Source organism: Pristiophorus japonicus, chromosome 5 (genome assembly GCF_044704955.1).
Source record: "Pristiophorus japonicus isolate sPriJap1 chromosome 5, sPriJap1.hap1, whole genome shotgun sequence".
Classification (NCBI taxonomy): Eukaryota; Metazoa; Chordata; class Chondrichthyes; family Pristiophoridae; genus Pristiophorus; species Pristiophorus japonicus.
Genome location: NC_091981.1, coordinates 47,345,312 through 47,362,222, shown reverse-complemented (window position 1 = coordinate 47,362,222; position 16,911 = coordinate 47,345,312). Strand labels below are relative to the sequence as shown.

Sequence of the window (16,911 nt, the reverse complement as noted above, 5' to 3'; positions counted from 1 at the left end):
ATAAGCCTGCAGCTTCCCTCTGTGCCTCTCTTGGCATTCTACGAAGGGCCCATCGAGGCAATCGTTGCTGCCTCCTTACGAGCAGCAATCCCAACTGTCCCATCCTACTCTGTCGCCAACGTTCCCACCCAGCGCACGCACTGGGAGCTAATCTTGCAAATCTCCTCCCTGTCTAACTCACCCCTCTCAGCACTGACCCTGTGGATGCAGACAGTGGGGCAGCAATCATCGACCCTCGCCACATCTCCCTCCAGAATTCGCTTGCGAACAAGGCTGTTCCCATCCATGAGCTTTTCGCGGATAATGGCATTAACATCATGGCCCTGACAGAAACCTGGTTGAAGGATGATGATACCTTACCCTTAAATGAAGCTTCCCCACCTGGCTATACCTTCCACCACTTGCCCCGCTCAGACCGTGACTCTCATCAGCAAATCACACCTTGGTCTGTCCCCTACTCCTCCGGCACTTTCCCCTCCTTTGAGCATCTCACCCTATTCCATCCCTCTCCCTCTCATTTAAAATATTGTTCTCTACCGCCTACCCAAGTACCCTAAAAATGTTATTACCGATATTTCTTCACTGCTTTCCTCCCTCTGCCTCTACGCCGAACGTCATCTCAACCTCGGTGATTTCAACCTCCATCTCCATCTCAATTCATCATGCTCTCTCCTCTGAGTTCACTAGCCTCCTATCCTCCCTTAATCTCTCCCTCCATGTAAACTCACCAACCCATATTCACGACCACCCCCTTGACCTTGTCATCTCTCGTGGCCTCGCTACTCCCATTGTGTCAATCACAGATAAGGCCATCTCAGGCCACTTCCTCGCATCGTTCTCTACTCACAACGCCCTTCCCCCCCCACCCCACCCCTCCCCCCAACAGTGTCCCCCCCCCCCCCCCCCCTGGAAAAACTCTTTCCCAACTCTCTTACAACTGTACATGAGCTCCCAACTGTCCAGCCTTTGGCCCTCCATTCACCAGGACATTTCTGCAGCTACAGATCTGCTCAATCACACCCTCACCACCACCTTTGATGCCCTAGACCCTGTTAACACAATTTCTCTGTCACCCTGGCCGTTCCCCCTAGTACAGACTTGATCTTCGCTCTCTTAAGTCCAAGGGACGCAGACTTGAACGGATATGGCAGACAACTGGTTTAGCCAAACAGCCAGATATAGCTGGACCACATAAAGCACCATTGGGTCCTGCTCTTGTTTGTCAAAATCTCTCATTATTCCAGAATCATTCTGAAATGTAAAGATAAACCTCAGCTTCTATTCTCCACTGCAAACTGTCTTTTTAAACCCCTCTCCCCAGTCTCCACCCTCACCATGACAATAAATGTGAGGAGCTCATGGACTTCTTTGTTTTGAAGATTGAGACCATCCGTTCGGCCGCCTCTGCCTCTGCCCTTCGCGCACCGGGTCAAACTTCCGCTAAGGGCCCCACTTGCCTTAGTCCTGACCTCATCTTTCTCCAGTTTCTCTCCGATTTCCCCGCATTACCTTTCCGAGCTAATCCTGTCCATGAGACCCACTTTCTGCTCCCTCGACCCTATTCCCACCAAACTTCTGACCATCCAACTTTCTTTTCTGGCTCGCATGTTAGCTGACATTGTTAACTGTGTTCTCTCCTCAGCTACTGTCCCCCTCAAATCTGCTGTCATTACCCCTCTCCTCAAAAAACAACCCTCGACCCGTCCGTCTTGCAAACGACCACCCCATCACCAACCTCCCTTTCCTCTCCAAAGTCCTTGAACGTGTTGTCGCCTCCCAAATCCGTGCCCATCTTTCCCGCAATTCCATGTTTGAATCCCTCCAATCCGGTTTCCGCACCTCCCACAGTACCGGAACGGCTCTCATCAAAGTCACAAATGACATCCGTTGTCACTGTGACAAAGGCAAACTACCCCTCCTCGTCCTTCCTGACTTTGACACGGTTGCCCACTCTATCCTTCAACGCCTCTCCACCGTCACCCAGCTGGGTGGGACAGCACTTGCCTGGTTCCATTCTGATCCATCTAACCATAGCCAGAGAATCGCCTGCAACGGCTTCTCTTCCCGTCTTGCATCGTTACCGCTGGTGTCCTCCAAGGATCGATCCTTGATTCCCTCCTATTTCTCTTCTACATTGTTGCCCCTTGGCGACATCATCCGAAAACACAGCATCAGTTTCCATATGTACGCAGTTCTACCTCAATATTACTTTTCTCGACCCCTCCATGGTCTCTAGATTGTCAGACTGCTTGTTTGACATCCAGTTCTGGATGAGCAGAAATTTTCTCCAATTCAATACTGGGAAGACTGAAGACACTGTTTTCGGTCCCCGCCACAAACTCCATTCCCTAATTATTGACTCCATCCCTCTCCCCAACTTCTGTCTGAGGCTGAGCCAGGCTGTTCGCAACTTTGGTGTCATATCTGATTCTGAAATGAGGTTTCGACCACATACAGCAGCATAACTTAGACCGCCTATTTTCACCTCCCTAACATCACCCGTCTCTGCACTTGCCTCAGAGCATCCGCTGCTGAAACCCTCATCCATGCCTTTGTTACCTCTAGACTTGACTATTCCAACACACTCCTGGCTGGCCTACCACATTCTACCCTACGTAAACTAGAGGTGATCCAAAATTCGGCTGCCCGTGTCCTAACTCTCATCGAGTCCCACTCACCCATCACCCCTGTGCTCGCTGACCTACATTGGCTTCCGGTTAAGAAACGCCTCGATTTCAAACTTCTCATCCTTATTTTCAAATCCCTCCATGGCCTCGACCCTCCCTATCTCTGTAATCTCCTCCAGCCCCACAACCCCCACCGAGATGTCTGCACTCTTCTAATTCTGTGCTCGTGCATCCCTGATTATAATCGCTCAAACATTGGTGGCCGTGCCTTCCGTTGCCTAGGCCCCAAGCTCTGGAACTCCCTGCCTAAACCTCTCTGCCTCTCTTTTCTCCTTCAAGATGCTCCTTAAAACCTTCCTCTTTGATCAAGCTTTTGGTCACCTGCGCTAATTTCTACTTATGCGGCTTGGTGTCAAATTGTTTTATCTCATAATGCCTTGGGACGTTTCACTGCATTAAAGGCGCTATATAAATACAAGTTGTCACTGTTGCATAAATCCAAAACTAATCCCACTGTCCCACTCTCCCCATAGCCCTGTACCAATCTAAAACTAATCCCACTGCCCGAATCTCTTCCCATAGCCCTGTATAAATCCAAAACTAATCCCACTGTCCCACTCTCCCCATAGCCCTGTACCAATCCAAAACTAATCCCACTGCCCCACTCTCCCCATAGCCCTTTATCAATCCAGAACTGATCCCCGTCCTGCTTCAAATGTTTATGCGCCTTTCTCCATCACATCCTACTCATTTTGATCCTAAAATATCATGCATTTTTGGTACATCTCACTCCATTATAATATTAAGCAGACCGTTTATATTTATGTTTAAATGGGCAGTCAGTCGCACTGTTCTTAATTGAAAACCTCACTACAAACATTTCCTGTGCTTTACATATCAATGGGGTTTGGTACAGCATTAAAATAAGATGGCCTGGACAGTGCCGCAGATCTCATTAACCTATTTAAAAAGAAACACAGGCAAAAATTAAAGTGCTGCTGTCCTCTATTTGTGTTAACAATTCTGGCCTCTTGCCCCTCCCCGATCTTCATCACTCCGTCACTGGTGGCCATGCCTTCAGCTGCCTGGGCTCAGTAATTCCTTTCCTAAAGCTCTCTGACTTTCTACATCTCTATCCTCCTTTAAGACCCTCCTTAAAACTTGCCTCTTGTCACTTGTCTTAATATCTCATGTACCTCAGTGTCAAATTTTGTTTGATAATGCTCCTGTGCAGCACCGTGGGAACTTTTACTTTGTTAAAGGCGCTATATAAATGCAAATACTAGTTAACATTTCCAAAATGTTCTCAGTCATTCCAGCAGTTTTGTCAACCTACCAGTAATAAATTGACCTCTCTCTGCAGTCTAAGTTGCCAAGAGATGCTGCTCAGCAACCATCAGTAAGTATGAATAAGATTTCAAAAATCTTAGCAACTAAATGAATTTAATAGCTACCATCAGATAAAACAAATCATGCGCCCTTTCCTCCAGCTACTCTGAAATTTTAACTCACTGAAGAGATGAATAGGTTTAGTAAACTGGGAAACTGACAACCTAACTGCCAGTTTTACACTCTGGAGATGCTCGCAGCATTAGACCAGATTCAACATTTGTCTGTCAATGTTTTTAAATAAAAGCCTTTCTCCTCTCAGAATAGCAGTCAGGTTCTCAGAGGGGCTGGACACTATCTGTGTGATTAAACAGTATTGGGGGCAGCAATAAACAGATTTCAGTTGCGAAGAACACCTTTTTAACCATTGTTCTTAGCAAAACAGATTTCAGCTGCCTCACAGTGTTGTGCTAAGTAACCCATTGAAGGGGAGGACCAGGGGAGGGGGGTCCACTGGTGTCATCAGCACTGTGGTGTACATGTAAGCATGCACATACACATGTAAATACACACTGGAGCTGTGGGATGCTTCCACAAGAATGAATAGCTGGAGGAGTTGCTCTTTGATATGTGCACCTCTGAGTAGCAGCACTGGGAGTGGCCTGGAGCCCATCGCCATACTGCCTTCGCCATCATTAGTGCTGCAGGATACAGGAACCCAAGAATGGACAACATTTTAAGTTCAATCCCCGTCCCTTCCCAAAAAATTAAACCGACAGGAACAAAAAGAATGTTAAACTTATTTATATTTCTTTAAAAAAAACATTTTTAATTTTTTTTATAAACAGAATGGGTACTAACAGAGACTCCTTCTATGCACAGTATTTTAACTGAAACTATGCGACCATATCTAGAATAGCAAGATGAAAACTTACGAAGTTCTCCCACTTTGAGGATCTCACACAGCATCCTGGTGAGCTCGATGCTACTACGACCAAATGGACACTCGTGTTTGTCTTCTCGACTACTGTTCTCCAGTACGATCTAGGAAGAATCCCAAGAGGGGCAATAAAATTACACTCAATCGCTCCATGCGTAATCAGCACAACAATGTTATCAGAGCCAATGGCTTTATTTTAAATTACATAGAATTTTACAGCACAGCAACAGACCATTCGGCCTAACTGGTCTATGCTGGTGCCATTGCTCCACACGAGCCTCCTCCCACCCTACTTCATCTAACCCTGTCAACATATCCTTCGATTTTTTTCTCTCCCTCATGTACTTATCTAGCTTCCTCTTTAATGCATCCATGCTATTCACCTCAACCACTCCATGTGGTAGCGAGTTCCACATTCTCCCCACTCGAAGTTTAGAAGTTTTTTTTGAATTCCTTATTGGTGACTATCTTGTATTTATGGCTCCTAGTTTTGGACTCCCCAATACATTTCCACCAGTATTATTACTGGCAATAAGAATGACACATACACAATGCTCCACTATTTTAGTTAGAAAAGGTATCCAATGTTTGATGTCAGGCAAGAGAAGCTGACACTAGCACACTGCAAGCGTGCAACATAACTGCTTCAGAAAAACCATCATTCAATTCCTTTTCAGAGACAGTGTGCATGGTTACTACATTGTGGATAAACTGTGAGAAACTGGACATAGGTGTTCTAACCTGCTGTGCCACACAATGGTATGCAATGGGTCCATGCCAGTGCATTGATATCACCTACACTGCAGATAAACCCTCTTGGCTGTTCCAAACATGTAATTACTCTAATTAAGACTTCCTGTATTGCAGTTTGGGGTTTCTAGATTCCCTGAATATCACCCGCTGGCCAGAAGTACAGAGATGTAAGGTGACTTTGTGCGAATACATCAAGATCCCAATCTCAGCTTTGCCACTTTGGAAGTGTGCTGACTAAAGTTCTTCCACACAAACGGGCAGAGGAGGATAGAAAGGAAACAGACCAGCATAGTAATCATGTGAGTGCAGCCGTGAGCCATGCATGAGCATCTCCCAACAGCCTTGTTCACTGCAGCATTTCAGAAACTGGCTCACTGACATGTGGATGCAGCAAGTAAGAGGGGAATGAAGAAGTAAATATCTTGAGACTCTCATCCTATGTTGAAAACTTTAAAAAAAAAATCCTTCAATCTGTCACAGAGTCACACAGAAGATTTAAGATCTCAAAATTCTGTGTAGCTGTACAAACACAGTACCAGACCTCAATAGCATCATATTCTAACCTTACAGCTTAACAAATATCAAACTGCCTCAATTACATATATTCCTGGCACCAAATCTGTGCATATTTAGACAGGGAGTCATAAAATAATAATGTTGTCAATGGTATTTGATCCTAGTCTTGGAATGAGATGCAGATGTAACCAGGAAGCGTACATTGACTGCCATTCGGGCTTGCTTTAAGCTTAGTTGGAAATATCAAATCTCATTTGTACAGTGACAGCACCTCCCCCCCTCCCCGCCCCAAAAGAGAAAGCACCCCTAGCTATCACTGGAAGATACAAACATACACAATCCCGCAACTAGTTTCCACAAGGTCACAGCACATGACAAGACCAGGAGTTGATCGATGGCTCGAAGCCACTGCAATATTTCAATTTGAAACCACACTCCCTAACCGCCCCCTCCTACCCCACCACCGCACTTGAATTGTCCCGTACACAATGCATTTCCATTCCAGGCACTGCGATTTATGGTCTAATCAACCACACACATGTCAGGTTTGTGAGAGCCCACAACAAAGACCATCAGAATATTCAATATATATTTAAATTAGCAATGAAAGAGCGTTACAGATCAGGACTGCACAGCTGGCAATAGTTCTATATGAGTCAATGCTAGACTACAGCAACAAATAACATAGAGATTTCCTTTTAACACATTCCTGGTTCAGGTGAACCACATAGTATGATGACGCTCCTGCTGTGCAGACGTCAGGCTACATTTAGCAGCCATAGAGACCCTGAATGCCTCTGTTAATATCAACAATTCCACTCTACATCAATTATAGCACTTAAATTCCTTCTTATTTTAGGCTGTGTGGCACAAAAACAGAATCCAGCTACAAGCAATCGTGAAAGAAAATGTCTGACCTTGGTGGCAGCCCACAGCCTAATACATGATCCGTGTCAGCTGTGGTTCAGTAGTAGCACTCTTGCCTAAGAGTCAAAAGGTTGAGGGTTCAAGCCCCACTTCAGACTGGAGCACCTAATCCTGGCTGACACTTCAGTGCAGTACTAAGGTAGTGCTGCACTGTCGGAGGTGCTGTCTTTCGGATGAGATGTTAAACCGATGCCCCATCTGCCCTCTCAGGTGGCCGTTAAAGATCCTACTGTGCTATTATGAAGAAGAGCAGTAGAGTTCTTCCCGGTGTCCTGGTCAATTTTTATCTCTCAACCAACATCACTAAAATGGATCGGGTCACGCATGCACAATACCAAACAGTGCAGTGGCTGCAGCATGCACCGCCACGCTTTCCTTAGTTATGTGCAGAGAAGGTCGGGGGATGGGGGAAGGAGAGGCGATTGATGGGGGGGCGGGGTAGTTTGGAGAGGCAGGAGCTCAAGAGAGGAGAGGAGAGGAGGTCAGGAACCCGGGGGAAGGTCAGGAATATAGAGGGGGAGTGGGAGGAGGGAGAAGGTCAGGAACATTGAGGGGGGAGGGGGGGAAAGAGAGAAGGTCAGAAACATTGGGGAGGGGTGTGGAGGGGAAAAGAGAGAAGGTCAGAAACATTGGGAGGGGGGGAGGGGAGGGGAGCAGGTCAGGAACATTGGGGGCGGAGAAGATCAGGAGTATGGAGAGAGAAAAAGGGTCAGGATCACAGGGGGTGGGGAGAGAAAAGAAGAGGTCAGGAACGTGAGTGGGGGGGGAAGAAGAGATCTGGAAAATGCAGGGTGGAATAGGTCAGGAACACTGGGGGCGGGGGGGGGGGGGAAATAGTGGGGGCGGGGAGCTTGTTGAGGGGGGAACAAGGTGAGAGTGTGGAGGGGGCAGAAGAACATGATCCAGGTCGAACGGAGGGGGAAGATGAGAGCAAGATCGTGATCCACAAGGAAGATAGATCACGTTCTCCCACCCCCTTTACACCTGCACCCCGCTTTCCCCCTTCTCCCCTCCCCAGACCTCAGCGGTTTAAGAAGGCAGCTCACTACCACCCTCTCTTTGGCAACTAGGGATGGATAATAAATAAATGACTATTAAAAAATGAGCACTTATTCTGTGTTGCTCCTACAACACGCATTACTATTACATTTATGTGTTATTTGCCAGACACGACTATTCCAATGTTCTCCTGGCCAGCCTCCCATCTTTAACCCTCAACGAACCCGAGCTCATCCAAAACTCTGCTGCATGTATCTTAGCACGCAGGCAGTCCCATTCACCCATCACCCTGGTACTCGTTGACCTACAGTGGCTCATGGTCCACCAACAAAGTTCCCACTAAGCTGCACGTCTCGAGCCTGTTCCACCATTTAGTTAGATCACGACTGATCTGTACCTCAACTCCATTTACTCACCTTAGCTCCATATCTCTTCACAACCTTACCGTACAAAATCCTACAGATCCCAGTCTTGAAAGCTTTAATTGTCCCAGCCTTTTGGAGGAGAGAATTCCATATTTCCTCTACCCTGTGTGTAAAAAAGTGCTTCCTGATTTCACTCCTAAATGGCCTAGCTCTAACTTTAAGTTTACGTACCTTTGTTCTGGATTCCCCTAAAAAACAGAGGAAATAGTTTCTCTGGATGTACACTATCGAATCCCTATATCATTATAAACTCCTCGATTCATCATCATCATCATAGGTAGTCCCTCGAAATCGAGGAAGACTTGTTTCCACTAGAGTTCTCAGGTGACTGTACAGTCCAATACGGGAATTACGGTCTCAGTAACAAGTGGCACAGACAGTCGTTGAAGGAAAGGGTGGGTGGGGAGGTTGGTTTGCCGCATGCTCTTGCTGCTACCTGCGCTTGTTTCCTGCATGCTCTCGGTGACGAGACTTCACTGAGGCATACGAAAGCATGGGCCTTACACGAAACATCCATAAGACAAAGGTCCTCTACCAACCTGACACCGCCACACAGCACTGCCCCCCGGTCAGCAAAATTCACAGTGCAGCCTTGGACAACGTGGACCATTTTCCATTCCTCGGGAGCCTAATATCAGCAAGGACGACGAGGTCAAACACTGCCTCCAGTGCGCCAGCACAGCCTTCGGTCGCCTGAGGAAGAAAGTGTACGAAGACCAGGGCCTCAAATCTAGTACCAAGCTTATGGTCTACAGGGCTGTAGTGATACCCGCCCTCCTATATGACTCAGAGACATGGACCATATACAGTAGACACCTCAAATCGCTGAAGAAATACCACCAACGATGTCTCCGCAAGATCCTGCAAATCCCCTGGGAGGATAGACACACCAACGTCAGTGTTCCAGATCAGGCCAACATCCCCAGCATCAAAGCACTGACCACAGTCGACCTGCTCCGTTGGACGGGCCACATCGTCCGCATGCCCGGCACAAGACGCCTCGATTAGATTATCGCTCAATCCTCGACACTCAACAGAATACAAACTGTTTTTATGCAACCTGTTCTTACAATTCAACCGTTTAAACCGGTTATCATCCTGGTGAATCTGTAGTGTAGCTGCTCCACATTCAGGTAAGCATATCTTGAAAACTTACTTTGTTCATTGTGGCCTGTAACAATCACTTTAAGGACCGCCTGTTCGGTCTGGAGCCTGCTGCATTCAGGGAAACCCAATATTGCAGTGGGGACTTCAAACAAACATCCTAATGCCTGTTTTAGACATGGGCACTGCACGCCAATTTTTTTGCCTGTACCAATATGGTGGGCAGCGCACTTCCAGCTCGCCATATTGGAAGCTTAGGAGTCAGTTATTGCACAAAAAACAGGCGCTGCGCAGTCAAATTTCTAGGTCAAGGAGTTTCACAACTTTGAGCTAGGAAAGAATGACTAGAGTAATAACAATGAGTAATCATGTGGTAACAATGTATGCACAACAATGGTGATTAGAATTAAAAATTCATTAATTAGCTGTGAAGTGCTTTCACGTCCTGAGGTTATGAAAGCAGTTATATAAATGCAAGTTCTTTCTTTGACAATGTAACAAAGGGATTCAGGTAACAGCATAATCCACAATAGCAACATTTTTAGGCAAAAAGATTTTATGAGTGTCATCATATACCAAAGATTATAGTTTGAAAATTATTTCTGGGAATCCTTTATTCTTTGTCATGGCATTGTGAATCAGCAGGGTATGTTTTGATTCCGTTTTGAATATGATTTTTCTAAAAGAAGGTTTCGGCATAGACATGCAAAAAACATCGGAAAAGTAGTAGGCCATTCAGCCCCTCAAGCCTGTTCTGTTATGTATGGAGAAAGAGTCAGACTGAACACTGTGAGTTCAAAGTAAAGTGTGACTGTAGTCTTTTATTGCAGGTCTCCAGAGTGCCTCTCCAACCTGTGAGGCCTCCTTAAATACCTGTGCTCCCAAGGGATTATGGGATCCCTTGGGACTCCAAGGGATGAGCCCTCTGGTGGCTGTACAGAGTATATACAAGTTTACATATATAACATGTTCCACCACTGAATTAGATCACGGCTGATCTGTATCTCTGCTCCATTTACTCACCGTTGCTCCATATCCCTTGATACCCTTACTTAACAAAAATCTATCGATCTCAAGTCTTGAAAGCTACAATTGACCCAGTCTTTTGGGGGATGAGTGGGGGGGGGGGGGGGGGGGGGGGGGGAGGGGGAGAAGAGAGAGTTTCAGATTCCCACTGCCTTTTGCGTGAAGTAATCCTTCCTTATTTTCTTCCCGAATGACCTCCCGCGTCCAACCGTCCCACTCAGCTAAACAGCCTTTTTTTTATTCTTCTCCAATATTTTTGTAACTAAGAAACAAATATTCTCCAATAATTTTATAACTAATGGCAACATTGATATAAAATTGACTAAGGGACAGAAAGCAGAGTAGTGGTGAACAGTTGTTTGTCAGACTGGAGGGAAGTATACAGTGCTGTCCCCCAGGGGTCAGTATTAGGATCACAGCTCTTTTTGATATATATTAATGACCTGGACTTGGGTATACAGGGCATAATTTTAAAGATTGCAGATGACACGGAGCTCAGAAATGTAGTAAACAGTGAGGAGGATAGTAACAAGCTTCAGGAGAAAATAGACAAGTTAGTGAAATGGGCAGACACATGGCAGATGAAATTTAACACAGAAGTGTGAAGTGATGTGTTTTGGTAGGGAGAATGAGTAGAGGCAATATAAACTAAATGGTCCAATTTTAAAGGGAGTCCAGGAACAGAGAGACCTGGGGGATTACGTATACAAATCTTAGAAGGTGGCCGGACAAGCGGAGAAGTATGTTAAAAAAGCTTACAGGATCCTTGGTTTAACAAACAGAGGCAGAGTACATTATGCTAAACCTTTATAAATCACTGGTTCGGCCCCAGCTGGAGTATTGTGTCCAATTCTGGGCACCAAACATTAGGAGGGATGTCAAGATCTTAGAGAGGGTGCAGAATGCTACTAGGGGTGTGGGACTTCAGTTAAGTGGAAAGACTAGAGAAGTTGGGGTTGTCCTCCTTAGAGCAGAGAAGATTAAGAAGAAATTTAATAGAGGTGTTCAAAATCATGAAGGGCTTTGATAGAATACATAAGGAGAAAGTGTTTCCAGTGGCAGAAGAGTCGCTAACCAGAGGACACAGATAAGGTATAACTGGCGAAAGAACCAATGGTGAGAATTTTTTTTTTAAACACACTGAGTTTTGATGATCTGCCTGAAAGGGAGATCTTATTTTCAGATTCCCTTTCTTCTCATTTGAAACGCAGGACACAGAGGTGTCTCTTCTGGGACTGACTTCACACCATTCCGATAAATGGAATATGTGCCAATGGCTCAATGTTATTCTTGCAAATGCACTGCCTGAAAGGGTGGTGGGAGCAGATTCATAATAACTTTCAAAAGTGAATTGGATAAATACTTGAAGGGGAAACATTTTCAGGGCTAAGGGGAAAACAGTTAAGTGAGACTAATTGGATAGCTCTTTCAAAGAGCCGGCACAGGCATGATGGGCCGAATGGCCCCCTTCTGCGCTGTCTGATTCTATGATTCCATGAACCTAAAAACAAAAATTATAAATAGACCAATATTTTAATGCCCTGTTGATTTTTCTTCCGAGTTGCTCGCAGCAATGTTCTGAAGATTTATCTTTAATTCCTGGAGACACTGGGGCAATCCGGATGGATTGGCAGCCCTAGTGCAGACAGACCATGTATCAGAATCCCTTGTGTTTACTGGCATTATAAAGCAATTCAATGTCAATTTTCTGAACCCAGTATGAATAATATCAAACATTTCTCCTTGCATTATTCTCTGTCCAGAGGCTGTGACATACTGTGATCCCTGCATTACGTATATCTGCCTGAACAACCAGAATATAATCTGCCCGTTTCCTTTTGCTAAAAGTTACATCTAATGTTTATAGAACTGGAAGAATGCTACACTAATTCAGAATGATCACTGTAGAAATCTTCTTTTGCTGCTGGCAAAAGCTTTATTTTCAGATTCCCTTTCTTCTCATTTGAAATGCAGGACACAGAATAGTCTCTTCTGAGACTGACTTCACACCATTCCGATAAATGGAATATGTGCCAATGGCTCAATGTTATTCTTGCAATAAATGGGAAACGTGGGAGCTGCTATGACAAAACTGTTGGAAGACCCAATAGTGAATGATGTGCAACTGCGGAAAGACTGTAACACAGATAAAGCTGGTACAATGCTTTCATCTCATTGACATTGATCTCAACTTGGTCCTTCTTTCAATAAAACAGATTGTGAGCCTATCTCATCATTTTGGATAATTAATGGCCCTCATGAGTAGTGCTACTAGCTACGTGTTCCTCCATCTCCACTTGTGCAAACTGGATAGCGACATTTTTAAGTTAACAATTAAAAACTAAACACCAGCTTGTTTGCCACTTATTTTTTCTTATGAAATTAAATTCTGGTAGCTCTGTTGATCTCACAACAAAATACAAAGTGAATATAGTGAGAACACAAATCCAAACCACTAGATGGTCCACCTCACTCTGGTGGTGTGTACCATCTAATGCCTGTAGGAAGGATCAGTAAGGAATTCCAATTTCCAAATACTTCTCACAAATATGTGTTGGTGATTATCGATTTGATGCAATTTGAGCCTAGGGCCCAGTTTGTGGAGTTACTGGTTGCCTAGTTTGTGCAAGTTTAAAATCTTGATTCTGGATGGTGGTCCTTGAAAACCCTGTGAAGGAAATATGCTTTTCTGCAGGGACCTCTAACTAGACCTCCATGGGTGCAAGAGTTTGGGCTCAATAGATCAGACTTAGTATAGGCAGCAGTAATTGGAGCAACAGCAAAGCCAATAATGTTCCAATATCTTGAGTAATCATTGACTGTCTTGTCTGATTTCTGTAATGACTCAATACCGGCTCGAGTTAGATGACTGATCAGGAATTAATGCAGTTCACTGCTGGTGACATTCAAATTTTTTACAAAACCCTTTCTTAATTTCATTCTAGGTATCAAGTAACCATTACTTAGACCTGAGGAACAGGATTATGCCCATTACATGAAACCCAATCCAGGATGGAATAAATGGACTTGAAGGGAAGGGATGGAGTAGGAGGAGAAAAATATTACAAGAATTGAAGGGGATATTAAAAGGCCAAATAAGATTGTCCTATGAGGAGAGATTCTCTTATATTCTCTGGAGATCTCATTAAAACCTATAACATTCTTAGAGGGCTCGACAGGGTAGATATGCAGAGGCTGCTTCCCCTATCTGGAGAGTCTAGAACAAAGGGTCAGCCACTTAGAATGGAGATGAGGAGAAATTTCTTCACTCAGACAGTTGTGAATTGTTGGAATTTTCTACCCCGGAGGGTTGTGGATGATTGGTTGTTGAGTATATTCAAGACAGAGATCGACAGACTTTTGGACACTAAGGGAATCAAGGGATATGGGACCGGGCGGGAAAGTGAATTTGAGGTCAAAGATCAGCCACAATCTTATTGAATGGCAGAACAGGCTCGAGGAGCCATATGGCCTACTCCTGGTCCTATTCCTTATGTTCTTATCACGTGGCTGGTAAAGTCTTCAATGGGATTTATAGCACTGAATCACTGAATTCACTGAATGGAAAACAGAAAGGAAGAATCCAATTATTTTTGGTCTTCGTTAGTTGTGTCCAAGCTTTTACATTTTTATAATGATGGAGAAGTATGTTGCATAATTAGAGCTATTATTAAGTTAATTTTTTTAACGGGTTATTGGTGATGTTTTTTCAAATCAAAAGCAAAATACTGCGGATGCTGTAATTCTAGAATAAAAACAGAAAATGCTCAGTGGGTCAGGCAGCATCTGTGGAGAGAGAAACAGAGTTAAAATTTCAGGTCAATGGCCTTACGTCAGGAGGTTTCTTTAAAGTTTACGTTGGCAAGCAAGGCTACATTGTTAAGTGCATGCTGATGGTGGAAAACCTCACCCAATGCCAGAACTTGGCAGAAAATTACCCTCGGGAAGTACAGTCTGGGGAGGAAAGTCAATCCCAGGAAAAAGATGTTGGAGTCAGCAAAGGAATCTGTCCAATCCCATCCTTCCTAACAGTAGATACATACATTGAATATTTAAAAGCTTTCAAGTAATATATTTTCCTTCAAATTGCAATATATCAAAGGATAATCACCATTATGAAACAGTGTAACCTTTTGTTATTCACAGTAGTCTCTGAATAAAGCCTTTAAATTGTAATTTAGTCCCCCCCCTCCCCCCTTTATTATTTTTGGAGTCCTCAAAACACCCACTGATACTGAGCAAGATGAATTCTGGCACAAAAACAATTTGCTCAGCAACACTATTTCATGCTCGAAGCTTCATTAGCTTATGCAGTGAGCAGTACAGAGACACAGCCAATAATTCAGTAATGTTCTGAAGCCTGCCTTTCAAGCATGAAGAAAAAAGATAATAAAAGAACAATCCAAAACAGGCTTTATAAATTTGAAGTAGTACGATGGCATCTCCAAGTAGATTGGCCCTTTTTCAGAACTTCAAAGGGCTGTCTAACATCCAGTTGATATGTGCAACATCACACTGCGATAAGGCTGAGCCCATGCTGGTATGAATCTGCCAGCGTAAGTCACCCATTATGAAGGCAAGTCCACATACACTAGGTATAAAAAGTGAGCCCTGAAGACATGGCTTGAAAGAGCTCCTTCGTCTAGGCAGACTTCAAACCAGTTTCCTCTACATAATAGGTACACGTTTCTGCATGAAAATCAAGGTTACCTCTCGCCTCTACTTTGTGTCTCTTTCGGCCCTTCATTCCAGATTCAAGCCCCCCGACCTCTGTTTCCCCAGTCCATTCTGCCCCTTTCATCACCTGCATCTCCTTCCTCGACCAGTACTAGCCTTCACTCCCATCACCTATCTCCCTTCCCTCAGCTCACTGCTATATGGTCCTCTCTGCCTCTTGTACCACTTATCATTCCATAGAATTTCACATCATACAGGAGGCCATTTGGCCCAATTCTGAGTCTCTGAAATAGCTATCCACTCAGTAGCACACTCCTGGTCTTTCCATGTACCATTTAATTTTTTTTTTTAATTTCAACTACTTATCCATTTCCTTTTCAAAAACTATTATGGTATCTGCTGCTACCACTTTTACTGGGAGGACATTCCATCTCCAGCAACCCTCAGTGTATAAATGTTTCTCATAACTGCTCCCATGGTTCTTTTGGTGGTGAGCTTAAATTCATGCTCATCTTGTCCGTTGTCACTACCCCAGGCTCAGGTCATTCCTTGACGACACCCTCCACTGCCCACACAAGGGTAAACTTCTCCTCCCTTCTTTCCACTCCTCTCTCTCTCTCCACGTTACCCACCCTTCCGCCATTCCCCTTTGGTGGGTCTTCTATTACCGGTCCACTAAAGATTGCCCTGCAAAATGTCTGCTAATTTGCAAATAAGGTCATTCCCATCCATAACCTCAATCTACTCGAGTCTATTGGCATTATAGACCAGACCTCAACTCTGCTGACCAATGATGACTTTCACCTCAGCAGGACCGTTTGCCCAGCGGCACATTCAGCCATGTTCCCTGTTATGTATGAATAAAGAGTTTGACTGGATACTGTGAGCTCAAAGTAAAGTGTGACCTTTGTCTTTTGTTGCAGGTCTCCAGAGTGCCTCTCCAGCCTGTGAGGCCTCCTTACTCCTGTGCTCCCAAGGGATTAGCCCTCTGGTGGCTATACAAGTTAACATATATAGCACACACCCCCAAAGTCAACAGTGTAACTATTTACAAGGTGAGTCGATCTGGGGCCTTTCTTTCCCTGGTTGATCGTCTCGGTGCAAATGCTGGTTTTGGTGAATTGTTTGTTGGGCCCTCGCTGGGCTGCTGTGCAGTTGGCCTTGCTGGGCTGCCTGGTGTGGTGAGTCTGCTGGGCTGCTGCGGGTGGTGGGTTCTGTTTCATGGCCAACCGCGGTGTCGGTTGTCACTGGTGTGTATGTTGGGGGGGGTCAAAGAAGGTAGGGTCCAAAGTGGGTTGCTCAGGATAGTCCGTGAATCTGAGTTTGATTTGGTCCAAGTGTTTCCGGTGGATGAGTCCATTTGAAAGTTTGACCGAAACACCCTGCTCCCCTCTTTGGCCACAATAGTGCCGGGAAGCCACTTGGGACCTTGTCCATAATTCAACACAAATACAGGATCATTGATTTCAATTTCACGTGACACATTTGCGCTATCATGATATGTACTTTGTTAAAGTCACCTGCTCTCTACCTGTTCATGTAGATCAGGGTGAATTAATGAGAGCCTTATCTTAAGTGCCCTTTTCAT

The 16,911-nt window shown here is 44.8% G+C and overlaps 1 protein-coding gene across 8 annotated transcripts in view; it reads right to left on the bottom strand.

Annotated features, from left to right (window-relative positions):
* The window catches only part of elmo1 (engulfment and cell motility 1 (ced-12 homolog, C. elegans)), a 351,421-nt gene that overhangs the window by 138,488 nt on the left and 196,022 nt on the right, over positions 1 to 16,911 (bottom strand). For all 8 annotated transcript variants that reach the window (XM_070880592.1, XM_070880596.1, XM_070880593.1 and 5 more), the window contains one exon: positions 4,892 to 5,000. In XM_070880592.1, coding sequence (XP_070736693.1) covers positions 4,892 to 5,000 — 109 coding nt within the window. The remainder of the gene's footprint in view (positions 1 to 4,891; positions 5,001 to 16,911) is intronic.